At 43.6% G+C, this 27,371-nt stretch overlaps 1 protein-coding gene across 16 annotated transcripts in view; it reads left to right on the top strand.

The window, feature by feature from the left end:
• Positions 1 to 27,371, top strand: part of AOPEP (aminopeptidase O (putative)) — a 335,041-nt gene that overhangs the window by 273,305 nt on the left and 34,365 nt on the right. Inside the window, exons 15-16 of one of the 16 annotated variants that reach the window (XM_055310043.1) lie at positions 19,359 to 19,446; positions 21,221 to 21,553. The exons of 14 other annotated variants lie outside the window; for them this stretch is intronic. In XM_055310043.1, the coding sequence (XP_055166018.1) occupies positions 19,359 to 19,397 (39 nt within the window). In that variant the 3' untranslated portion in view covers positions 19,398 to 19,446; positions 21,221 to 21,553. Of the gene's footprint in view, positions 1 to 19,358; positions 19,447 to 21,220; positions 21,554 to 27,371 lie in introns of those variants that run through there. One more of the 16 variants, XM_055310042.1, reaches the window with a different exon arrangement.

The following is a 27,371-nucleotide window of genomic DNA, read 5'->3' as shown; positions in this document are numbered from 1 at the left end:
AACATGGGCACAGAGTTGCTTCAGACTTGCAGAAGGTGCATCGCCCCCCCCCCCCCCGCCCCTCAGCAAAATGAAAGAGGCTGGAGAGAAGGCACAGGGTGACAGTCCTGTGGTGCTCGTCTCACATACTTTCAGTCTTCACTAGAGATTGAGCCACTGACTTGGTCAGCAGTAGCATTACCCAATCTTGGAGGACCGGATTATCATAACAAATCTAAATGATGCTGAACTGTCTCCCGACAAAGGATTACTGTTGTACCAGCACGCACACATAACTTGGATGGTGTGCATGCAGGTGCACACGCACACATTTACCTGTTCCATTGGCCCTTGACCTGCAAGCAGGGGAGGTGAGGGTTGAGACCTGCTGTTGTGACCACTGTATCCATTTTAGAGGGAAGCTGCAGGCGCAGTTTCCAGAACTGGCGCTGTTTGTGTCTGACTCTGACTCACGCTCCCAGAGAACTGCCCTTTGCATAATGCAAAGTCATTGTCATCATGAGCCATCCTAGGGAGAGGTTCAATGGAAAAAGTGAAGGTGGAGCAAACCAGGCCTGGAACAGGAAGTGAAAGATATGTTTTTTGTTTGGTTTTGCTGAACTTCATAGTCACTTTTTTGAAAACTGCAGTAATCTTATGGGGTTTGGGATAATAGGAAATCGGACTTGTTGCTGCAGGATTCCTCTTGTGTTCAGATTCTTAAAGCAGTAGGAGGAGAGGAGAGTAAAATAACCCTAAGTGCTGTAGATTTTGAACACATATTCATAATTTCTCAGTTTTTAATTTTTTGTGTCAAACCTATTTTGTGATCATGCACTATTACAGAGAGGAGGGGGGAATGTGTGATAGACCTATGTGAACTTGGGTATTCTAATTACTTCAAAATGATTTTCCAGGAGGGCGAGGCATGTCATTTACATGAGTGTTAAGAATAAAGAAGTTATCTCTATGCTATTCTTGGTGGGACTTTTTCCTGTCCATTTTTTCCTGAAAAACTGTTACTAGCATTATCTGGAAACACTTCCTAATTTTTTAAAGACCATTCATTATAGTAAATCTTAATATCAGGAATAATTGAAAATTGGGGCTCCTGGGTGGCTCAGTTGGTTAAGCCTCTGACTCTCAGTTTCATGGCTCAGGTCATGATCTCAGGGTTGTGAGACCGAGCTCAGAGTTGGGTTCCACCTTCAGCAGGGAGTCTGCTTGGGATTCTTTCTTCCCCTCTGCCCCTCCTGCTCGTGTTCTCTCTCTCAAATAATTAAATCTTAAAAAAAAAAAGAATTGAAAATTAAAATAGCTATTTTAACAATAGCTCAGTAGAAAGAATTCATGTGTCAGAGCATTTACTTCCCAAGCAGTTTTCTGACTCTAGTGTTCTTAGCAAGAAAAATGTTAATCTGTTGTGGATGGACACTTTTTTTCCCTTTTCCCAGAACACGTGTGGTTTCCACTAACTTTTCTCCACCCAACTGTGGAGGTGGCCATAGCTGATGCCTCTGGGTCATCTCTGCTCCTATAATGGAACTGAAAGTGTTCAGTACATTTCCCCCACTGCTGTTGTCCTTCACAACATGGAAATCGTAGACAGGTGGATGGAAATCCCATCTTTGTCCTTTACTAGTTTTTTTTTTTTTTTTTAACCTTGGACAGACTAGCCTGTGTAAGCCTCAGTTTCCTCATCTGTAAAATAGTTACTATGAAGCATTTAGCGAAGAGCTACCACTGTCTCATTGCTTACTGACAGTAGTTATTAATGTTATTGGTGATGGGCTTTTTCCATTACTGTTGTCAGAGGTTAAAGTCATTTATCATCTGTGGTGTATTAGAACAGAAGGAGCCCTGAGAAGCAATAGGGTAGGTCAAGAAATGTAGCCACAGAAGAATGGCCATGTTTGGAACATCATCCTGGTGTCTGTGGGCCAGCTGGAGTGTCCCCAGCGTGAAAACCAGGGAGGCAGCCCAGTTACTTCTCTGGCAGGTCTCAGCAATGCCTAGAGGTGCACCTCTCTCCTAAGCTGACGCAGGAATCTGCTCTGTGGAGCTGCTCTGCCCCAGGCAGTTACTGCCTTGGGTTCTGTTGGAAGTTTCCACGAGGCTCTTCCAAGAAAGTTTTAGTTGAAGTCCTCAGTGGCGGTTTTATTGATTTGGGTTGAGGTCTTAATTAAAGTCATCTCAGTTGGCAAGAAGTCTGGCCATCCAGAAATACCATGCTTGCTGGTAGCTGAGTGCTGTAGATTTTCAGGAAGTTTTCAAAAACAAGTGTTAAGATATCCCTGTCCCTCAGCAACTATAGAGGTCTGAGTGTACAATAACTATTATTCTTATGTAGAGCTGGCTCTGAATAGTGAGTTTCCCTAGGCACAGACTTACTAATAGAAACCCACTTAGACACTGAAGAAATGAGCCGAGTGTTTGTCTCAACTATGAGTGATGTATTATGCATGATTTAAAAAGGCTTCTCAGAATGTCCTTGTTTATGTAAATCAAGAATCAATATTTTTTAGAAAGAAGTTTTTATAGATAAGCCATCACATTATTTGATAATCAGACATCATTTTCAAGTAGTTAAAAGGGTCATTGGACAAAACCCAGTGGACTGACGTTGCTTCCTAATTGCTAAGGATTGAAACTCCACATGCCCTCTAAATTATGAACAGGCTTGAATTTTTTATGGGAAAGAAATTATTTTTTTATGTAGGATAATTTTCATGTCAAACGTTCTATTAGCCAGCTAGCTCTATCAGATTATACAGGTTGCCACTTTTACTCACCTGATCCCTACTTTTCCTCTGTGAGGTTTATTTTAAATGGGATGAGCACTGGGTGTTATTCTATATGTTGGCAAATTGAACACCAATAAAAAATAAATTTATAAAAATAAATAAATAGAGATAAAAGAATGAGAGAGAAAGTAGGTTTGGAACGAGGGGAATGAATCATGAGAAAACACTGCTGGTCCTTTTCATTCATCTTTGGCATTCTTGGAATGTTCTTACCTCTGTTGACAGAGAGCAGTGGTTCAGCTGCAGGCTTGCTTGCAGTATGGCATTGTGGGGCCCCCTGAGGAGGAGGCCACTGGAACATTTTCCCCATTCTCCTGGGCAGTGCTGTACCTTTCTGTGAGTGGTGAGATGTACCTGGAAGGATTTTGTAGGCCCACGGGGCACCCCTCAGCGGATACGGCTGCAACAGTGTGCAGACGTGCATTCGCGTGGCCCTGTGTGAGTGCTGCCTGCCCCAGACCTGGTGTGTTTCTACTCCCAGGGCAAGGCGGGGGGCCTGCCGTGCCAGCAGAGTGTGTTGGCCAGTTTGTCTGTCAGTGTGTGTCTCTGAGCGCAGGGACAGTGCTGGTAGGGAGAACAGTACTATTGCTTCTGAAAATTGAGGAAATACTCAAGAGTACTGGGAGAGAGAAGGATAAATATAGCATTTCCGTTTTCCTGTCCATTCTGTTTTCCACAGCATTTCATTTTTCATAAGATGGAGTTTTATCCTGCCAGCTTTAATAGAAAATAATTGCATACCATTTCTATCAGATTGGCCTTCTTACCCTTATGTACTTTTTTTTTTTTTTCCTATTCAGAAACTTTTGTGCTGGGACATTTAAGGTGGTCCTAAGATGCTTACCTTCTAGACATGGCCCATGTGCCGCAGCTTCCGGCGAGACCTTTGTGAGTAGGTGGCAGGGACAGTCTTGGCTGTGGATGGTCAGGAAATTCCAGATACTGACTAACCTGTCCTTGCTCTTATTTCTAACATGACCCGTGTCCTCAAGGGTCATTCTATGTGCTTGTCACCCTGCCCCTTTCATCAGTGAGCAGTCCCACAGCACTGAGTCATGGCCCCAGAGCCTGTTCTTCATGCACAGGAGCAGTGCCAGATACCATCCAGTCCGTTGTCCCGCTGAGAAGGGCTATGTCATGAGTCTGCAAGGCAGAGCTAGCACACTGGCTGTAAGGCCCTGCCCAACTGAGTAAAGCAGAAAGTTTTTATTTACTAGGTGCTTGGCAGAAGTTGACTTAGTAGGAGCTGGAAGAGAAAGGCAAGATAGGTCGTCTTAGGGCATCATACACGGTGTGCCTGTTTACCAGACTGAGGTTTTTCATTATGTAAAATTATTAAGTTGATACCGAGTTTAACAAATAAAACTGAACTTTGAGGTTTGGGAGGTAAGTAAGTGGCTTGTATTAGATTTTCAGCGCATGAACTGAATATAAGCATTTCCCTAGTTTCCCATTTCTTAATTGTTCAGTGTCCATTAACATGCTTAGCCTAGTGCCTGGCCTAGGCTTGCCCATTTCAAAGGTCCTATGTTCATAGGGCAGTGGACTCTGTGTTAGCAGGCCCCAGTACTGCCCCTGCCGGCAGCATGCAGTAATAAGTAAGCTACTCGTAGTCACCAGCTAATAGGGCCATGACCCGGTTTGAACTCCATAATGAGGAAAGAGCAGATTTATTTGCTCCCCCTGCACGCCTCCCTCCCCCCACCCCATGCTCTTTTATTATCTTTAAGAGGAAATTGAATAGCAAAATTCTGCATTCTCATAATGTTAATGGCCTGATGTCATTTTTTCCAGTTTGGAGTCAAGAAAGAGGGACAACTAAAACAGATTGAACATTGCGTAGCTGCCCAGGGCTTCAGCTGGAGGCTCTATGCAAGTGTGTATATGTATGTTTTTAATGGCTTGTGTTAGGTGTCGTGTGTATAGTGTAAAATTCTAATAAATTAGCCAAGTTGTGCAGTCCTCACCAGAATCCAGTTTTAGAACGTTTCCATCATCCCTAAAAGACCCTTGGCACCCATTAGCAGTGACTCCCTGCTCCCCCCTATCCCCTAGTTTTGGGCAACCAGTAACCTACTTTTTCTCTCTATAGAATGGCTTTCCTGGACTTCTCGTATCAGTGGAATCATACAGTAGGTGGGGTGGCCTTGTACATTTGACTCCTTTCACTTAGCATAATGATCTTGGGGTTCATCCATGTTGTAGATCATCTCAGTACATGCTTGTTTGTTTGTTTGTTCCTTTTGACTCCTGAGTAGTATTCCATTGCATGGATAGACATTTTGTCTGTCTGTTCACCAGTTGATAGACATTGGGGTTGTTTGCAATTTGAGGCTATGGTAGATACTGCTCCTATAAAGACTCACACAAAATTTTGGGTGGATATGTGTTTTCAGTTTTTTTGTGTAAGCACCTAAGTGTCTTTAACAGTAAATTTAGGGATCCCTGGGTGGCGCAGCGGTTTGGCGCCTGCCTTTGGCCCAGGGCGCGATCCTGGAGACTCCGGATAGAATCCCACGTCGGGCTCCCAGTGCATGGAGCCTGCTTCTGCCTCTGCCTGTGTCTCTGCCCCCCTCTCTCTCTCTATGTGTGACTATCATAAATAAATAAAAAAATAAAAAAAAAACAGTAAATTTATGTGTAACTTATTAAACAACCAGATTGTTTTCCAAAAAAAAACTATACCCTATTACATTCCCCAGTGATGTATGAAGTTTCTAGTTTTCTCCATGCTCTTACCATCTGCTACGTTTAAGGAATAACATTAAGCTTTAGCTCTTGATTTGATACTCTTATGCACAAAAGAAAGGTAGAGATTTTTTTTTTTTTTTTTAGGTAGAGATTATAGTATTTAGGGTTTTTTTTGCATTTTTTCAAGCCGTGTTAATACTTGTTAACTGAAATTGTAGTCCTTGGTACTCTGTCTTCTCTAATCTCTGGGTTCTACCACCAGTTAGTGGTGCAGTAGTTTGACAGTGTTCCATTTAATTATGTGGGTTTTTTTTGTAGATTGATAGAAATATGGAGGGGTGTGTGTGTGTGTGTGTGTGTGTGTGAGAAAGAGAGAGCAAGAGAGATGTTAATTGTCTCAACATTAAATTAGTTTACTGTGAGTTTACTGTGAGAAGGGATTTCATTTTGTGTACTTTTCTTAGCTTCTCTTTTGTTCACACCAAAGGTTGCATGTTTATGTTTTTAATTATACACATTGTCTTAATATAGAGTAGACACATGGGTCGTTGAGCCATATTTTATGGTGCTTTAAATAATCAAATGATAAGTTTTCTAGTTTATAGAATTAGGTAGCTTTTAGAGGTTCTTTTTAAAGATCTTTTGTTTATTCATTTGAGAGAGAGAGCAAGGAGAGGGAGAAGCAGGCTCCCTACTGAGCCAGGGAGCCCCCTGTGGGGCTCCATCCCAGGACTCTGGGATCATGATTCAAGCCAAAGACAGATGCTTAACTGACTGAGCCACCCAGGCACCCCAGCTTTTAAGGGTTCTTTATTAAAAATGCAAGTAGGAGTATTTGTATGAACCATTTTAATAAAGGCTATTTCCAAAGGCCTCACATAAGTTGTACAGGAAGAATTTATCGCATCATTTGACATGGAAGGGATTACTGTGTATTCTCAAGACCAAATGATAAGAGTTGCTTATTATTTTTGTTTATTCTAGGATTTGCAGGTATGTTTTATTCTGGTGGTAAGCTTATAAAATAAACATTTTTCCAACCAAGTCTTGGTTAGTTATGACCGAGCCTCCTAGGTGGGCTCTGTGACTGCTCCTTAGGTGCCCCAGGATACGTACCGCAGGCCTGCTGGTCTTTTGAACAATTTGTGCTTGTCCAGAGTTGGTTTTAGCAGTGACTATGTAAAGACAATATATTTTGGGGGTGGGAGACCCTGACCTCCCAAGAGGAAAGGATGAGGGGTACCCTAGTCCCAAGTGACAGAGATGTTCTCATATGTTCTGATAGCTGAGGAGCCTGGCTTCCATTTCTGTTTTGGCACTTTGACATGTGGGAGTAGTTTGGTATAAAGAAACAGTTCTCATGGGCAGAACCAGTCCCAGGGGATGAAGTGGGTATCACAGCAGTTGTGGGGGTGTGTGTGTGCTCCAGGCCTGTAGTGGCTAAGTACAGGAATAGTTTGCCTGGGGTGCATAGCACTTTCCAGCGTGATGGGGAATGTGCTGCTTCCTGCACTTCTTTAGGGGCCTGCCAGAGAGTTAGGTGAAAATCCCAATATTGGAGCTTAGACCTGACTCTTTCATATGCATGGTTTTAATATTTACTGAATTTTCTGAGAATGTGACTGCCAGGTAAATCTGAGAGGATTGTATTTTGTTGAATTTTCCCCCAAATGCTTGCCATTTCAGAAGACTTTGTCCTCAGTGGGAGTGCTTTTGTGTCTGAGTAACTACACAGCATGCTTGATTCAGTTTGCATTAATAGCTGTGTGTTTATGGGGATTCTTCAGGCCTCTTATTGCTTCCTTATGTCTTCTAGGGTTCGCAGGCTTGTAAATACCGAAATCCACATTAATGCATCCGGACCCACTTTCCTTTTAATTCTCCTTTATGTTACAGATGGGGCATTCTATTAAGGTCTCCCTCCCATTATGTGTATTACGTGTGTTGGGATATCTAAGAATTTCTTTTCAAGATAGTTTTAAAAATGAGGCATTATTTCTGGTACCGTGAGAGCCATTGGTTCTACGTTACAACAGGCTTTGGGTCTGTATTACAGGTATATGTGGAAGGGAGTGGCAGAGCTAATGGGATGTAGTAGAAGCTCTCAGAGGGTGCAGGGGGAGCAAAGCTTGCAGATACCTGTGGAGGGTGGGATGCTGCATGTCACTGAGCTGTGCTCCTTTGTAAATTGCAAAGGGCTGTGAGCTCTGTAGTACTTCCTAGGACTGCTTGCTGCCCTCATCAACACAGAACCCTCCCCATCACTGTGCACCCCCTCAGTGGGGCATGGCGGGCATCATGAGGCTAGTCCCGTATTTCTGAGAAGTGATGTGGTAGGGAGGCACAGGGCAGGGTGGGGGATGAAGAACTGAGCTGTCGGGCCTCATGATATTACTGAATTCCTTGTGGGTGTTGCATAGATGCACACATTCACTCATCTTACCAGTCTCTGTTTTCCTGGCCTTTGCCCTTTTGTCTGCGTGTATTCCTGACAAGGAGCTGTGCCCCGATACACACTGGAGCAGCCCCTTGGAGCCTGTGCTTTCTCAGCAAGGCGGTGACTAGAAGCTTTCGCATGTAAGTGCCCTCCATGTGTGTGCCATTCCCCCTCCTGGGCACTCAGACACCTGCCATCCTGTCCTGCCCCCAGGCTAGTCACTCTTCGTCCCTGGGTTTGAGAGATGTGCCATTTTACCAGCTCCTCACGATTTTAGCACGATTCAGGTTTGCAGATTTTCTAGTAGTAATTATTCTCCTTCATTTGTTAGTGATATTTTGGACATTTCAGTGCTATAAGCATCTTCTCCAGGGCCACCAGGAGGAAAAAGGTTAATTCAGCCTTTTCATGGAAGCTGAGGGAGTTAGAATTAATTTTAATTCAATTTTATTTGTAGTAACCAAGTCCACTGTTAATGGAACTACATGAATTTCTGCTCAGCCTTGCATAGGTCTCTGAGAGTTTCTTGGTCAAATATGAGTGACCCCACAGGATGGCCTGGGCTACAATGTGCCCCCCACAGGACTGATTGGGGGGCTCACTGGGGATGCTGGTTTGTGTTGCTCAAATTGTTGAAATCTAGATTGAATGAGGAATCGACTGGTGCAGGGTGGTATGTTCCCAGTTTCTACATAAAGTAAGTTTGTTTTCCTGTGTGGCACCTTTCTTGTATTTTTATTTCAGTTCAGCATGTTTAACTGCCTTTCTAGTTTTAAACCAACCTGAGCCAAGAAAATTAAGATTTTTTTTCTTGTTATAAAAGTGATACACTGTTGGGGCACCTGGATAGGCTCAGTCAGACACAACTCACTCTTGGTTTCCTTCTGCTCAGGTCATGATCTCAGGGTCCTGGGATCAAGCTCCACATCAGGCTCAGTGCTGGGTGCCGAGCCTGCTGGAGATTCTCTCCCTCTCCCTCTGCTCCTCCCCCTGCTTCTGTACACGCTTCCTGTCTCTAAAATAAATAAATACAAGTGATATACTGTTTATTGGAGAAAATTTAGGAAATATAGGGAAGTGTAAAGAAGAGAATTGAAGCCTGCCTGTAATCCAGTCATCCGGAGAGCTGCTGCCTCTTACTATTCTCATGTTTGTCCGTTAAGTCTCTTAGTGAAAAAAAAATTATTGAAAAAGAATGGGAGTGTGTTTTGTATTTGTGACTTCAAAGATGGTTCATTCAGGCTACTTTTTATTTTTTTCTGATTAACTGAATTCACTGATTTTGAAATTCTGCCTTTTTTGTAAAGATCTGTTTTATACCTCTCATAAAAAGGTACTTGATTGACAGAGAGTAATGGAATCCTGACTTTCCCAGGCACTTGTGTACCTTGACTAAACTCACGTGGAAACGATCTTGCACGTACAGAGTAAACTTTTATAAATGCCGACTGTGATCCAATGTCATGATCTCACAAATGGATGGCAGAAGTGAGTGCCAAGGGCCCGGGGATTTCCTTTTACCTTTGACTTTCTACGTGTGACCATTGGTGTAAAAAGTGGCAGCAGCTGTGTTTCTTCTTCCTCTCTCAGTGTGAATCAAACGGACATCCATTTCAGGATCTGAGGGTTTGCTGCCGGTTCACCTCATGACTTATGGGTTGAGCTTGCAGTCACAATATGGGAATTATGGAAGATGAACCTCTTCACCGACTAACTATGGGGCTATTTCTATTCTACTTCAAGAGTTAATGCTGAAATTGATACTCCCAACTTGTTTCTAAGAAATAGCAGTTACACAGCCTGCCTGTCTTTTCTGGCTTCTATTAAAATGCAAAAACCTTAACTTCAGAGCAGTATAATTGAGTCCTGAAAGGGGTCATAACTGATGCCTTGCCCCTTCTTTGGTATTTTTGTTGTTTTGTGCAGCCGTGCTGGCTGCTCTGGCTATCTTGCTGTCTACGTTGGTGAAAACCCCTCCAGAGAGGCTTTGTCCCAAGCTAGTGGAAAGTCTGGCATTTGCAGTGCTCAGTTCATCCCTGGGGTGTGCAGGCATACACCACGGGCCTGGTAGCCTTACCACACAAAGCAAATGTCGTACACAAATTTGTGCGGGTGAATAACATTAACTCTTTTGGCAATTGATAGATTTCTCTGCATTTACCGGTACTGACTTAAATGAAATGGAGTCAGTGCATCTGTCTACTTCTGCTCTTCATGCATCTGTTCTTTTTAGTTTAAAAGGGATGTCATGAATCTTAGGTAGGCTCTCTTTTGTCACAAACATCCAGTAGCAGGACATTCTGGTTGGGCATGCCAACCAGGGAGCCAGAACATGATGTCATATGGGTCATCATTTTAATGTGAGAAGAAAGTAAGTCCCTCAGAAATTTTTTACAGCTGATACCTGCCTGAGACCGCATCCTCCATCAAAGGCCAGGACTTTAGCTCTTTGCCCAGGCCCTGACAATAGCCAGCTGGTGGAGCAGGAGGTCAGAGCTGCATGCTTGTGAAGGGGTATATTGGCTTCATCCCACAAGGAACCAAAGAATTGCAGAAGCTTTCCTGTGCGTCTTGAATCTTCTTTCCAGCCCAGTGTCCAGAGGGTAGGAGAATTAAAACATGGGCTTCCCAAACCGTTACGGGGTCATGTCACTAAGAATCATTTTTGGAAATATATATCCGTTCTGACAAGTGAATGCTATGTGCTCCTCCATCTTTCGACTTGTCCCAGATATCCAGAGGATTCTCCTGTTGTGGACGTTATGCCACACCAAGGGGCTCTCATGTTCCACAGCCTCCCACCCTCTTCTTTTGATAACATGTGTTTGTGGTAAAGACATCTTTTTCCAGTGCTTACAGGGGGCATGAATAAATTGCTCAGTCCCCTGTAGTTTTTTTCATACTTTGTGGTTTCTCTCATTCCATTGTGTCAACGATGATATGGAAAGGGGCCTCATCAGAAGGCACGTGTCCAAGGATATCAGGCTAATGTGTGGAGGCCCAGAAACCCTCCAGTGTGACGGTGAGGGGGCTGGAAACACCCCTTGTCGTGTCTATCTGAGAAAACCCCGTTGGTCCTGACCAGCCAGAGCCAACTGCTTCTGGTAGCATGCCCTGCCTTTTTGGGTCACCCTCTTGGCGCCAGAGGTGCACGCGCTGTCTCCCCTGGGACACCAGGCTGGCTGGGCATTGCCCAGCCGCGGGGGAGCCATTTGGCCTGACAGGAGGCCTGTCCCTTCTGGGCCAAAGTGGGCTTTCACCTCCAGGGAAACAGGCAAGCCCTACAGCACTGGTTTTAGAACATGCCTCTTGGGTATGTTTTCAGTTAAGTGAGTTCTGCCACTGAAAGGTATTTCTATTGACACAGAAGCTACAGGGTGAAATGAGGAGCTGTTTTTCTCTGTCCTCTGAGAAACAGCGATGTTCACCCTTAGGGGAGCTGTGCAGTGGGACCAGGCAGCAGAGGTGCTGTCCCCCTGGCACCTCTCGCTCGGCCTCCCCAAGGGTCCAGGCCTGGATGCACCAGCGGCTGGCACTGACCACCAGGAAACAGTCGGTGTTACTGAGGAATAGATACACATTCCCTGAAGCCACCGGTTAAGTACGTGACTAGATCAAGTCAGGGCAAGGTGGTCTGTAGTTATTCCCACTTCTGGGCTCTGACAAAACAGCCTTACCGCTGATTTTTTTAGGTTGTGCTGCCCTGAGAGATTCCCAGGAGTCTTCACCGACTGGGAAAGTGCGTGTGTGTCATGGGGTTAAGGGTTTGCTTCATATTGTGCCAAGTCCTGGAATACCTGTGTGCATTTTAGAATGGCTGTTTTGCGGGCACCTGGGTGGCTCAGTCACACAGTGAGGCGTCGGGTCCTGATCTCAGGGTCATGAGTTCGAGCCCCATGTTGGGCCCTCCTGTCCCTCCCTACTCTGGCCTGTGCTCTTTCTCTCTCAAAACAAAATCTTCAGAATGGCCATTTTCAGAATACCAATGTGGACTTCTGAGATTTCAATTAAAAAACAATGGAGTTGGAGGTGCACCTTACATGGTTTGAGGGAAGGTGCCTGCAACTTCAGTCAGCAGAGAAAGCTAAGGACAGCCCCACTGAGCAAGCTGCTGGTCTCCGAGGCCATGCTCTCCTGCGGGAGCCGGAAATTGGCACATTCAAGGTGTCGGCCTTATGCGTCCTCATTTCACCTCTTCTTTTGATACCTTGTTCTCTTGCTGATGCTGGTCTCTCCCCAACCTGTCAGTTCAAGTGCCTCATGGCCTCGCAGTGCCTCATCTCTTACCCCCCACCTTTCCCTCCTGTACTGTCTCCTTGTTCAGTTTCCCTCTCCTTTCACTCTAGCCCAGTTTTTCTACCATAGGTGATGTTAAACCGGGAGAACTGATGGGCTTACATGTATGTGTGCTCGTCTCTCCATCGACCGATGATTCTTCTTGTTCACAGAGACTTACTAAAGGTACAATACTGTAACTCAAAGTTTCCCCATCTTTGGGAATGAAATGCTTGTTTAATTATATGATGCTTTAGTTAATGCTAAAGTTAGCCTACTTAATATGCCCTTCACCAAAAAGACCACGTTGGAAATATTTGACGTTTAGAAATATGAGCTTTATGTGATTCAGCAAATCACAATGCTGTTGTTTGTTTTTATTTTGTGCCATTCCAGAAATAGGAATAGAGTATGAATTACATAATGATTCTACATAAAGACATAGTAAAAATCGTATTGTATAGCCAAAAGTTAAATGCCCAAAATTCAAAAAAAATTAAAATAAAATAAATGCCCAAAATTCTGTGTGTACACCATTCAGTTTGGTATACTCTGCATAAAAATTTATAATATCCAACCACCTCATTTACTTAACCAAATAGTGGTTATAAAATGAATGTTCTCTGTCCCTGTTTTGCTGTCACCTGTGTTCAGTTCTCCCACCAAAAATGAGAAAATTGCTTTCTAGATGATCTGTTGATGACATGTCTTGCTTTGTCTTCCTTCTAGAGATTTGGTTCCAAGTCCTGACATTCATGTTGTTTTGTTCTTGATACATTTATGAAAACCTAGGTTTTCAGTTATATCTGAAACTTAGTCATATTTTTATTTCTTGCTCCAAAGTCAGGATGTAAGTAGCGATTATTTCAATTTTATTTTTACTATATATATATATTTTTTTACTATACTTTTGAATGACAGCTTAGACAAGTATCTTCATAAAGTGGATCCTTGATAAAGGAAAAGAGGTCTAGAAACCCACAGCATCATACTTTTTCACCCCCATTTTCTCCTTCCTTGCAGTATAGGTCAATTTGATAGAATATCATCGGGATACGAAAGAACAGAACTGGTCAATACAAACCGAGTTCTCTGACAGATCACAGAAATGAGAGAATTCGATGCCATATTCCTTATAATTTGAGATGGTAAATGGGGCAGAAATGGCATGAGGGGTGAAGGTGAAACCATTTAAAAGTAAAGATGGACTTAGTATTGAAACTCTACTTGGGTATTAATAATTTCCTCCTTAAGCCATATACTGGGGCCTGTGAGGCCTTTTTTGGCTCCACAGTTTTCATGTGGCTAAAGGAACTTGTTTGGAAGATGTAAATATCCTCATGTTTTTTAATGGAGAAAGGTTGGAACAATTATGCTTTCAATTCTGATCAACTGACAGTCCTTGATTTGACATGAGCCACACTGAGAGAAAGCACATACTGTTGCGGTGATGTAATATGGATCTCTAGAAAGAGGAGCTTGATGAGCAGGCCTTGCTTTGATTCTAGCTAATGGTTGGATTGGATTGATTGATATGTTTCTGGTTTTGTTATGAACCTAGGAGAGAAGTGGGAAGACATCCTATACTTCTAGGATTTTTTATTTTAATAAAAATTTTATTTAATAATTTGGAAGAAAAACATTTCTAACAGGAATCACACATCATTTTTTTTCCTGAAACTGGAATTAATTATTGACATATTTTTAAAATCTGCCCCAATTATGCATCCTGTGGGCACAGTCAGTAACCAGAGTTAACAGTTTGTCTCAAGTTGAGGACCAGTAGTATGAATGTCTTGAAGATCTAAACAGTAGTAACTCTCTAAGGAATTTCCTTTGTACTGGCACTTTGTTATTTTTTAAAATTAATACCTTTGACACCAGATTCATATATATTTTTTAAGAAATTGCTGCCTGGCATAGCTGGTCTATCAGTAAGACAAGTTGCCTCTTCATCATTCATTCACCCAGACTCACTTCCTACCACATGCTTTTAGATGCTTCATCCAGAAAGTGAGTATGAGAGATGGCAGACCTCAGAGAGGGAGAAGCTGCTATGATATTGGTCACAGTGAGTTTTCTCTTATATGAAGGATTGTACAAATATTCCCATTTTAAATCTCCCCAGATTTTTGCTGTCTAGTAATTGAGAGGTCTGTAGGAATTCTTGCTGTATTCAAGGGTTCCTATATAAGGATGCACCTGTGATTCTCTACGAGCACATTTCCTGTAAGTCTAAGCTTCTCTAAGCTTGAAGGCAGTTGGAATCTTCCAGTGCTTGCTTTTTCAAGATCTTTACCACTGGTTTCTCCAAAGGACATTTTAATTTAGTTATTTGAAAGTATGAAATACAATCTTTTGATTTTATTATTTGAAGTTGTAATTCATGAAGATGGAATTTATCTTTATCTGGTAGGCCCTACTTGCTTTCAGTGCTCACCAATGAAAAAAAATCCTAAGTTTTAAATAAAATTCCAAGAGCAGCAACCCATAAAATGACAGGAATCATAATGGAAGGTGGGGGAATGTCTTTCATCCCTCATAAATATATTTAATCTTTTTTTTATATTTAGTCTTTTTGTAGAAAGCTTTCCTTGCTCCCTAATTATCTTAAATATATTATTGGCCATAAAATAAAATATGTATTTACTTGCTCTTAAAAACAACAGTGTGGCATTGCATGCCTTTCAGCAGGTATCAGAATGGTGGGGATTTTTTGTTTTTTGTTTTTTAACCTGGGGAAAATGCTAGTTTGTTTCACATGTCACCGGACATGACATGACTGAGATGGGGAGGAAAGCTGTCCTGTGAAATCCATGTCTGACCTGGAGATGCCAGACTTGAAGTCAGCCAGAGGGCGGGGATGGGGTGCAGGGGTTGGGGGCTGACTTAGATCTCTCCTCTAGGGATCCCTGGGTGGCGCATCGGTTTGGCACCTGCCTTTGGCCCAGGGCGCGATCCTGGAGACCCGGGATCGATTTCCACGTCGGGCTCCCGATGCATGGAGCCTGCTTCTCCCTCTGCCTATGTCTCTGCGCCTCTCTCTCTCTCTCTCTCTCTCTCTCTCTCTCTGTGTGTGTGTGTGTGTGTGACTATCATAAATAAATAAAAATTTTTTTTAAAAAAAGATCTCTCCTCTAAGGGGAGATTTCAGGGCCCTTAGATCTCCTCCTTCCAGTCTGACCTCACTCTTACCTTAGCAGTCAGGGCCTTGAATGTCATCCCTTGCCAGTTCACCTGTGAGGGGATCAGATACTCATTGCAGTTTGGCAGGTCATGCATTCTGAATGTGCCACTAGCAGAAATGGTAGCATCTGTTAAACTCTGCATTCAAAGCATGCTGCTGTTCAGTATGAACATCACATGTGTGAGGTGTCACCAGCCTAATTGTGGGCATGAAAATTGTAGAGGACCCATAGAGGCTTTCAGAGTTCTTTACCAACATGACTTCAGAACGGTGTTGGTAATTTGGCTATGAATAACTATTTTTTGAGATTTCAGGAATAATGTATTTTTTTATCTGCCTGTTTGCCTTTATTGAGACTTGAAAAAGAGATTTTCCTTTATCATTCTCTAACCATTTTATCTTAGGAAATTTTTCTGAAGTCATCCTCATTTATTTTACTAGAAGTCCTATTGGAGTTCATTGATAGAAATGATAGGCTGTGCAAATAACTATGGAAGATATTTTTGTCCTTGGCACCTAAAACTCGTCAGGAGTACTGCCACATTCGATATAAAGGGTATGCGGGGTTTTATTGTTTGAGATTATGGTATAAAAAACAGCATCTTGGGTACCAAAGCTTGATGAATTCAGGTGTTCTACAAGATTTAACTTGCATTTTTTTCCCCTGTGATATTTGCATTTCTTCCCTACTCCTCAGTTTGTGGGGTAAATAAGGCATCATCTTTGTTCTGGGCACAGTGCCTCTAGGAGATTGCCTAGGGACTGGGACAGAGCATTTAGGATGGTTAAACGTCCAGTCTGCTAAACTGGAAAGCCCACAAGTGCTGTTCCCTTCATCTGCCCTCTCTGCAAGCCTTCAGACACACTTGGTAGTGCTTAGTCCAAGAACTATGGCAACATTTTAAGTGATTTATCTGCATAGTGTAGCCCATTACCTGGTAGAACAAGCTCACAAATCCCTAATGGTTATCTAGCTTCACTTGCTGATTTATAGTGATTCTGACCAGGGTTCTGACTGAGCCGCCACTTGCAGATTGTGGCCCAGGAGTGTAGTGACATGGTGGGGAGTGTTGGCACCTCAGATTTGTACAAAATACATGGAGCTCTTTAGGTGAAAGTTGCTCAGTGTGGGGATTGCTTTTATGTGAGAAACCTCCCCTCCATCCATTCTCGCTGTGTGTCAAGCAAGTTCTCTGTCATTCAGGCCTGTATCTCTCACATGGCAAGCTACACATGTGTACTTTCCTGACACAGGAGAGGGACATAATGACTGGGGCATTAAGTGCATTCAGACAGGGTGAAGAAAACACTGATTTCTCTCATTGAAAGTGATGGAATAACTAAACCAAGCTCCCTAGAAGACTAGATACCATCAACCTTGAATGACAGAGATAGATAGGAATGAGCCCAGCCCAGAGTGTGGTTGGGAGAACATGCTGTTTCCAGCAGCTGCAATTTAGCATGCATCAGGCTGTGAATTCTTCTGTGCTTTGGTTTCTAGGCAACTTGCACAAATTTTTAAATCTGAATATAAACATATACACACACTTCCTCCCTCCTCCCCAATCAAAAAAGCTCTGTATAAAATGATAGCCTAAAGACATAACCCTTGTTTGCCACAACTCTGAGTGACTACAGCAAACAAATCCAGGCCACTACCTGGCTATGTAGAAATTCTGGTGTTTAAATCTAGGAAATGAAGATTTCTTTTGTTGCAATATGACCAATATTTCCACAGTACAAACAAACTGGGTATTTTGCCTCCAAGTTCCCCTGCAAGAGAAGGGATATCTTCATGGAAATGGTTTCTGTTGTTAAGGGATATTTCTTTTCCTGTATTTTAAATTATTTCTGCATTAAGATTGTTAGAAGTTGTAGATCTCCTTATTGACAGCAGCAAGTTTTGTCGCTGAATGGGTCCTGCATGCTTGTCTCCCCTTTTCCTGAACCGACTCTCAGGACTCCTAGAATCTTGTTTGGATGGATCGGTGCCTCCACTGCCCCCGGGAGGGAGATGATAGGAGCAGTCCCAGAGCTGGGGTGGCTTACAGTTTCTGTTGGAGATTTGGACTTGAAGATAACTGTGGAGAGTTTATAGACTGAGGCAGGTTTAATTAAGTTGCCAATAAATCTGGCAATCTATGTGATCTTGTTAGACCAGGCACTGTTTAGATTTATGTGGAGAGCTACCAGCTCTAGGTTTGAAAGCAGGGTTAGTGTGGATCCACTGGACAGACCGAAGTTGAATGGGACACCTGTGGGGATTTGTCCAAGGCCTTTAAATACTTAATAGTATAATGGCATGGAGAGTGGGAGGGGATCTGCCAGGCTGCTTTATGCGCTTTGGGAATCTGTATCTTGAGGACTGTGGATCAGTTGGGAAAGGTCCAAATAAAGGTAATACTAGAGGTTAAAAAGTAAGGTTTATGAGAAAATTTTTTAAAAATTGGATTTCTTCTGTCCAGTAGCTGCAACGTTCAGGACTTTGGGGATTAGCTGGCAGTGGGGTTCTAGCCTTTGTGCCTCTAGACAGACAAGTCACTTGAGTGCACTCTATTGTAATGAGGAAGTCAGACATCCTGCCATCTTTGTTTTTTTCCTGAATTTAGAGGAGGTGTTCACAAGATACTCATACTCTTTTTTCACAGCACAAAATGAAGTGACTTAAATTGCACTTGGTGGGGTTAAGAATCATATTTTTGCAAATAATCAATGTATTACTAATAGAAACAGTTAATAATTCATATATTTTTACATGGCTGTGTCTTCAGTGCTAATTATTTGTGGCTTCACTAAAAACTGGGTCACATTTCAAGTAAGTCCTATCCTACAATCAAAACACAACATTTTACTTTAAAAATACTTCTAAAAGGCTTTTAGGGCAGGCTGTACAACAGAAGCAACTTAGGAGTTTACTAATTTGTTTACCCCTGCTCTGGACATGGTGTTTGTCATTGCCATTCATTCATTTTTCATGTTACTACTTTTTAAAGATCTTTACAGTAGCCACTGGTTTATCCACCATCAAGAACAATGATCTGTAACAGCGGACTAAATAAGATTGGTGATACTATTTTTTATTTCTGAGTTTGTGAAAACAGTTTTCAGGATATTTTTATAGTTTTATGATTGATATATTTCCTTTTCCCATAGAACTAAAGCATGTTAAGGATGCTATTTTAATTTAATTCTGGGAGTATAATAAGAATAGCATCAGGGGCATGTAGGAAGGGCTAGAAGTGGAAACCCAGGCCTTGTTAACTCTCCTCATTCACCAGCAGCAGCAGGTGGAGGGTGGTTTCTCCTGAGCCCCAGAGGACTGACTGCAAGAGGGGAGAGGAAACCAGGGTCAGGCAACTTTGAGGCCACAGCTTCCCCAGTGAGCTCTGCTTCCCCGAGCCCTTCCCACAGGCTTGTGCCTTTCTGATAGGAATCATCCCTACATAATCAACAGCCGTTACTTCCCTGTGCTTTGTAAAACTTAATGCCCAGCCTCCTCTGGGTTTTTTTCCCCCCTTTAGAATTACACTGCTATCAGGAATGATTTTCTGAGAACTAGAGACCAAGGAGGGCTGTATTTCACCAGGTGCAATTCTGCTAATAAAAATGGATGGTCAGGGGCACCTGGGTAGTTCAGTTGGTTAAGCCTCCGATTCTGGATTCTGGCTCAGGTCATGATCTCAGGGTGATGGGGTCCAGCCCTGTGTTGAGCTCCATGCTCAGTGTAGAGTCTGCCTGAGATGCTTTCTCTCTGCCCCTCTCCCCACCTGTGTGTGTGCTCTCTCTCCCTCTCTCAAATTAATTTAAAAAATCTTAAAAAGATCAAACACAAAGCCAAGTTTAATTTCCAGCCTTAGACCACTGTAGAGCAATATGATAAGTACTTTATTCTAAAGGAAAAATATCATGGCCCCGGGCACAGGTGTGTTACATTTTGAGTTGCCTCCCACTGCTTGAGGCTGCACATTTTCCATTTCTTCTCCAGAACCTGTCTCCATCCCTGAGATTAGAGAGAAGAACATAGAGCTCTCCTTCACTTACTTCTGACCAGGTGCTCCAAGAGACATCTACTGGTGAGGCATGCTTTCCCATTCTCTTGTTCCCTTTCGGTTACATGTTCATGGAGGTGAGGACATTCATGACTGAACTACCCCCACCTCAGCCTTCCTCTTTTACTGGGGGGACGGGTGGCAAGGTCTTAATTTTGATATGATCCTCGCTCCTCTCATCCAGTTCAGCTCCACAGACATAATGCCAAAAGAGACCCAAAGATATTAAAAACATTGACCCAAGTGAGGTACACTTTGAAAAAATTGCTTTTTTAATATAGGACATGACAAAGAATTGCCCTTCCTCCCCCAGTGAAGAGTTTGCTTGGAAAAATAAAGCTGGTTAATTGTTTCTCCTTGGAAAACATAATAGTGTGAACTTTGGAAAACATAATCGGACAATTTCATGATAAAGTCTGTGCATCGTGAACAAAAGAAAGCAGTGGCACTGATCTTGGGGACACGTGGATTGCTCCAGCCTCTTTAGCCCTTCCTCCTCCAAACGCAGGGCCCTGTGCTGTTCAGGAACTTGGCCAGGTTTAGCACATCTTGGGAGTGAAAGAAGACTCCCCCCAACAACATTGTACCCCTTAAATACTGGAGGAAATAGCTCCAGGAAAAAGAGTGATTTGTGCTAGAAAAATAGAAAATGCAGGGAACTATTCAGAAATAAGTTTGTGCTTTCAATCAATTACAATGTCGTAATGTAAAATCTGACATGGCCCAATTGTAATTGCAGTGCTGTGTATCCCGAGTCCTCAGCTGTGTATGTTTGGAGGGTGGGGGGGACACTTCAAAAAACTACAATAAACTGGGCTGTGATCTCACCATATGTGTTGAATTGAACACAACTCTTCTGCTTTTAATGAAGACTTTAGCCTTTAGGGGTAAATAAAACATCACTAAACAGGGATGGCCTGAATATTTTTTACTGGCTGTAATAATTAAAGCCATGAAGAAGGTGGTGGGGTTATGTTACTTATTAACTTGAATCGCTCTTATATTTGATCAAGACGTGGTTGCCCATGGCGTTTTGTTTCATGTTTGTCCTTTGTTTCATTGACATGCCCTGCCCTGGCCTCCGTGGCACTATAAAAGCAGTGAAGCCGTTAGGAACCAGACCCAAAATGGCTTTTAGACCTCCTATCCAGATTTCTTCTCAGCTCAGCCTGATGACCCCAACAAACTTCTCAGCCCCTAGAATCAAGCCTGAAATTCCCTATGAAGCTGTGTACTTGGGGACGAGGGGAGGGACCTGGAAGAAAGTCTTCCCTTAGAAGGAAACCAATCAGAGTGCAGGTGTGGCTGAGAGTCTTTAAAGGATGTTTTTATTTTCCTCACATGTTAAGCAGCATTGGGGTTGATTGTAAGATGAATTTGGAACCCAGATGTATTAGTTTCCTATTGCTGTAATAGATTATCACTAATTCTGGGACTTAACACAGATTTATGATCTATAGTATCTGGAGGTAAGATGTCCAAAATCAATCTCACTGGGCTAACCTCAAGTTGTCAGCAGGCTTTTTGTCCCTTTCTGGAGGCTCTGTGGGAGAATCTACTTCCTCGCCTGTTCCAGCTTCCAGAGGTCCCCACAGTTCTTGACTTATGGCTCCTACCTCCACCTTCAAAACCAGCAAGGCTGGGCCAGTCCTTCTCACACTGCTCTCTGGTTCTCTGTTCCCTGCCTGCCTTCTTCACTTATAAAAGGACCTTGTGATTACATTGGGCTCACTTGGATAATCCAGGATTATCCCATCTCTAAATTGGCCGATTAACAACATTAATTCTCCTTTGCCAGGTAACCTAACGTACTCACAGGTTCCAGGGATTGGGACGTGACCATTATCCTGCTTACCACACTAGAGGTAAAGGTTAGTGAATTGGGAGTTCATAAAGTTAGATAGTAGACAGATACAGGCTGTGTAGTATTAGAAATGCGTTTTCGGGGCTCCTGGATGGCTTAAGAGGCAGCCACCTCTTGATTTTGGCTCAGGTCATGATCTCAGAGTCCTGAGGCTCTTAAGCTCAGTGGAGAGTCCGCTTCAGGATTCTCTCCCTCTGCCCCTTCCTCTGAGCATACATGTTCTCCTTTTCTTTCTCTCTCAAATAAATGAGTCTTTTTTTTTTTTTTAAGTGGGTTTTTGGGATCCCTGGGTGGCGCAGCGGTTTAGCGCCTGCCTTTGGCCCGGGGCGTGATCCTGGAGACCCGAGATCGAATCCCACGTCCAGCTCCCTGCATGGAGCCTGCTTCTCCTTCTGCCCGTGTCTCTGCCTCTCTCTCTCTCTGTGTGATTATCATGAATAAATAAATAAAATCTTAAAAAAAATAAAGTGGGTTTTCATAGCTTCTTACTAAGGTTTCTTATAACTACTATCTGTAAAAATTACATATGTACATGTACACACGGTATAACAGTAGAAAAGGTCATCCGTATTTTTGGCTTAAATGAGTTCCTATTTTACTATATCTATATATAGATATATACTATATCTAATGTCAGTTACTGAATATAAAGAGAAATTTTAAGTCTGACATACAAATATTTATAATTTTTAGTTTTGGGGAAAATGGCATTTCTCTATTCAAAAGAATGATCCAATTATATTTTTATTGACTTAAGAATAATTGAATTAATTTTTTGTGCTTTAATTTATTAACACCTAACTTCATAGCAAAACCTCCAAGAAAAATGATAGTCTATTTTTAACACTATAAACATCCTTTTTAGTGCTCACATCTGTAAAAATTTTACATAGTTTTAAGCATTTTTTGTGTCTTACGTGGCTTTTGTGTGTCCCCTTTACCCAGCCATCTTTTGTAAGGCTCTGGGTGGTGTGTGCTCACGTTTGCAATGCCATGGCAAAGTCAACTGAGATCACAAGTGTTTGAAGTTCTCTGGGAGAAAAGTACCGTCTGCATTTGCATAAAGCAGAGCTGCAGTGGTTAAGCTGTCAACAGCTTCCTAGTAGAAAATGTCCCTGAAGTAGATATTACATTTACCTGTAATGGCTTTCTTTGCCTGTGAAATTAATGGTGTAAGGCTTAAAAAAAAAAAAAAAGTGTATTTCACTTGTCTCTTAAAGTTGATCCTATTGTAACAGATTTTCATCATTTTACTTACTAAAATCAGTGCTAATGGGCACAAGATTGAAACTTTGATCTTGCTACAAGACAGGTTACATTAATTCCAAATTGGCTGTGCTGGGTGCTGGAAGTGGGGAGATTGAAAGAAAAGACAGCGGCCTTCCAGGAGATCAGACACACTGTCATTGTGCACAGCTAGCACTCAGATGGGTGGGAGAATAAAGCCCAGAAAGCATGAGTTGTTGCTGAAAGAATTCTTGAAAAAGGTAGCCCCTGAAGTGATTAGGAGAATCAGAGGGCAGTCCAGGTTGGCATTAGCAATTCCTATCAGTTTGAGTGCAGAAAAAAGTCTGAAGGGCTGAGAGGATGGGAACTGAAACAGTGTATTGAATGATACACATTGGGGCATTACAGGCCACGGTATCAGAGAACAGAGGGGAGGGAAGGCCGGATCAGAGTTGTACATAATCAAAACTGTCCCGGTGGGGGTGGACATGTGGGTCTGTAATCCAGCTCCCGCCGGCACAAAGAGAGCGATGCGCAGCAGGGAGGTTGGGGAACGGAGAGCTGCTGTGGTGGCAGCTGGTTTACCCATGGTGGGTACTTGGGTAGGGTCACCGGCGTCAGTAACCACAGTGGGTCCCTGAGGACCGTGCAGGAGGGTGGGCCGTTGTGAATTCATGCCCAGGACCAGAGTGGGTCTTTATCCCGACAGCGCGCCCACAATTTCCTGATGCCCTTGAGAGCTGGGTAGAATATTTTGGGATTGGAGACAACGAAGTCGCAGTGTTACTGCCCAGGGTCACTAGGTGAGTAGACCCGGGTTCTGGGTGACTTACCAGCTCAAGGTGCCCCTACTGCCTGGTGTTTGTATTCAGAGGGAAGGACGCTGTTTTTAAAGAGAGGCGGTCTCACCCCGGCACCGTCAAGAGACCCCGGTCGGGATGCGGCCCTGTGACACCCGCGGGGCTGGGGGCGGGCCCGGGGCACCGCCCCCTCCGTGGGAGCCCGGCGCCCCGCGCCCCAGCCGCGCCCTCCGCCGGGTGACCCCTGCGCCCTGTGCCCCGCGTGGACTGCGAGGCCGCCCTGACACCGCGCGGGAGCGGACCCGACCTGGGGCTTGGCGGCGGGCGCGGGGAAGTCTCGGGCGGGGAGGACGATCACGACTTGCTTCGGTGGAAACTTTCTTGGGTTAGGCGCTCTCGAGGCTTTAGATCCAGGCACTTAAGCACTCCTGGGAGTCCCTAAATGCCTCTTGTTGTTGTTCTTCCCTTTGGGGCCTGCCTGCGCCTTCCTGGTGGGCCCTGGTGCTTGCTTCCCCAGGCGCAGGGCTTCTCGCTTATGATGGAGAGATCGCGCGCACTCGCCCCGGCCCCGGCCCCGGCCCCGGCCCCGGCCCCGGCCCCTAGAGCTTTGTTCAGCCACTGATCGCTGCGCAACCGCCGTAGTCTCCAGAGGTCTAGGTGCTTTACTCCCCCCCACCCCAACCCTTCCTAATCTGTTGTCCTTGTGCTTCTAATTAGATCATTCTTTGCTTTTCAGAGACAAACGTGCTCCAGGGACAGAGGTCAGCGTAGTTCTACCCGTCTTTAAACTTAAGTGAAGCTGGTTGAGAGCATGGAGCGACACCCTTGTATTTAGGGCAGCACGCTGGGCGGGCCCTGTGGAATTGATAGTGGCATTTGGGGATTTGTTTTTGAAAAGCCTTGGCAAGGTGTCACTGCCCCTGCTTTGAGGAGAGGTGGGAGTGCTGTGTGCTGTGTTGGTGGCTCCGTAGCGCTGGCCGGCAGGGGACTGGCTCCACTTAGGAAAGGGGTGGGGGGGGCAGTTTTCCTAGATATGGCTTCTTTAAAAAAATAAAAATCATAATAATAATTTCATGGGGTAGGGCTATTGATATGACTTCCAAAAGGGGAAATGGTAACTCTAATGATAGCTTGAGCAAGTAGTATTGGAATCAACGGGAAATGAAATCTCTGATGCTGAAAACTCGATCTTCAGTGGAGATACTTTTGTATGTGATATTTTATCTTAACTCTTGGTTTTTACCTTTCAATTTAAAACAAAATTGCAAAAAAAAAAATGCAGGTTTGACCTACAGCTTGACAGTGGCTTTTTGCTTTTAAAAGTAAATGTTAAAATAAGTTTGTCAGCGATGAGGCTGATAACAGCATGGGTGCCTGGCTGTTAGATGTTTACCTTTACAAAGCATTTTGATATATTGTAAAATTTCTTTACTGTCTGTCTCTCAGAATATTTGTTTTATTATCTGAAGGAAAATAACATGTTTTTTTTTTCCATACTGAAGCTTTTAAAAGTTACACTAAATTATTTTTATGTTCTTACGCATTTGAAAACGTGCGTAAAGCTCATTAATGTTCTTAACATTTAAAGGGAGCGGTTCTGTCTTATACACACAGAGATTAACCTAGCTAAGAAAGACTTTAAAGCCATTTAAAGATTTAGATGTTGACTTAGTGGGGAGTTTTGGAAGGATAAGTTTGGGGGAAATATATTTTCTCTGAAGGAGTTTTCTCCCTATGTCTCAGTTGCTCACTATGTTTATTTCATTTGCAGAACAAGTATTTGGAAGTCCTTTCTCTATTTTTATGTCCCAGGCACCTGGTCTTCTTAGTTTAAGCATTTAAGAATATCATCTTATTTTCAGGGCTTTCACCTTTTAAAAAAGTTAAATACATTAGAGTTTGAAAGTGTTCCCATTTGGTTTCAGTTGCTTCTTGTTTTCTACTTGTTTTAACTTGAAATTAGTTGATTTTCTTATTAAAAGTGATTAACTTTTTAAATGATTACTACAGTGAAACTAAATTGTGTTCAGATATCTGTCCTATTAACATCTAGAGAGGCAAACAGCTGCCAAACAAAAATCCCATTTTGTAATGAACTAAGGTACTAAATTCATTTTTTATAAGGTGAACAGTTAAGATTTCCTTCATTTAAAAATGGAGAAATTTTCATGCATATCCTAGTAAATGCATGGAATGGAACTAAAAGCTGTACTTACCTGAAATTTTTAAAAACTTAAAATCTATTTGGTGAAAGATAATTGAAAGGGGAAGAGATGTATAAGACATCTTTTGTGCAGCATTTCGGTAGTGGCTGTTTTTATTATTTCTCTACTCCAGTAGTTCACTGCCTTTTTTTTTTTTTTAAATCTTTCACATAAACTTCTGAGTATTCAGTAATTCTTCTGAAATGGATGCAGATTGCTTTAAAGATCAAGCCAGTACTGGATGGTAAAGTAAGAAGGGACTGTTTTGTTTTATTTTTCTAACACATTTTATGGTTATAATTTTACTCATTCTGAAAATTCTAGTGTACGTTTAAAATTAGAACAAAGAGTTTAATACCCAGAAGAGCTGTGAATGGACTCATAATTTTCTAGAGAAAGCAGGCCTGATCACATCCCTTTCTGAGGGTTCCTTGGACTTGGGGCCATATTTATCTTTCTGGTTTTATTATGATGTATATCTATATTTAAGATATGCCTTATTCTTGATAAGTAAATTTCCTCAAATCTTTGAAATATTCTGGGTGATGGTGGTTGCAATTTTTGATTTTCTTGTTGGAATCTCTTCTGGTGACCTTTATCTATTGGGATTGCTGTCGGATTGGCAGCAAGAGTAGCGTGTTGTGTGCTGTCGAAATATTCTGGTTGTTTCCGGTGAAGGTGCATTAAAGCTGTTCTTATACCTAGGGAACTGAATGCTGGCGTGTGGTGTTTTTCTCCTTGGACCGGCAGGTAGCCATTGAGCTGATGTTACTGTGAACAATTAGAAACCTCCACCCCTACTAGTTAAGAATTGTGCAGATTGCTTACTAGAAAGATGCCCGGGGTAGTTTGTTTGCCTTTTAGTCATGTAATTTATAAACTGTAAGAAAACAGTCCTCCCACATCTCTGTACGCCTCACGTATTCCTCCAAGTGATCTAGAAACATTAATTCTGCAGGAGGGACCAAACTTACAAGTTCAATATATATATTTTTAAACAGTGGTTTTTCTTTTTTCTTTGTTCTGTGTAGCTGGCGTGTGTTGGTGTTTTTCCATAGAAATGCTGATATCCTTGTGAAGGGGCATGTTCTACCACAGGTTAAACTTTTTTAAGTACAACGTGCAATGAGAGAGTCTTCACATTTTGTCAATTAGAGGAAAAATGCTACACCTATGACTGCCTTTGTTCTCAAAGCCACTTGAATTGCAGGCTGTGTTGGGACTGGTTTGTACATTGTTTAACTGCTGAGACTAAGACTTCTAATTAGAGTAATTACCGGGTAAGAGCGGACTGGCGGGCGGGGCGGGGCGGGGCGGGGCGGGGGCCAGGGGTGTGGTCGGGCCTGGGCGCCGCGCGGCTGGAACGCCGGCCCGACTGGCGGCGGGGGGCGGGGCGGGGCGGGCGCGGCGCGGGGGGCGGGGCGGGGCGGGGCGCGCGGCGGGGGGGGCGGCGCGGGGGGCGGGGCGGGCGGGGCGGCGGCGGCGGGGGGCGGGGCGGGGCGCGCGGCGGGGCAGAAGGCACCGGCGGGCGCCGGGGCAGTCGGAGCGGACTCCAGGCTCGGCCCGCGCCCCGACGGCAGCCTCCGTAGGTAAGACTCTGCCCGCCCCGCCCGGCGCGTCTGACAGCTGCGGGGCCCGGGGCCGTCCCGGCGCTCGTCTCGTTCGTCGGGAGACTTAGCGCGGCGTCTCTCCCTGCCACATCCCTCCGCGTCTTCCTCCTCCTACCCTCAGTCTCTCCACCAGGTGGGCTTCGCCGTGGTGCCCGCGTGCGCTCCCTGCTAGCAGCCCGACCCGGGCAGTGGGCCCTCGGCGCCCTCAGAGCTTCCGCGGAGCTTCTGACGCTTTGCAGCAGTT

Source organism: Nyctereutes procyonoides, unplaced genomic scaffold, assembly GCF_905146905.1.
Source record: "Nyctereutes procyonoides isolate TBG_1078 unplaced genomic scaffold, NYPRO_anot_genome, whole genome shotgun sequence".
Lineage (NCBI taxonomy): Eukaryota > Metazoa > Chordata > Mammalia > Carnivora > Canidae > Nyctereutes > Nyctereutes procyonoides.
Note: the sequence above shows the minus strand (reverse complement) of the source record. Positions and strands in the feature narration are given on the sequence as shown.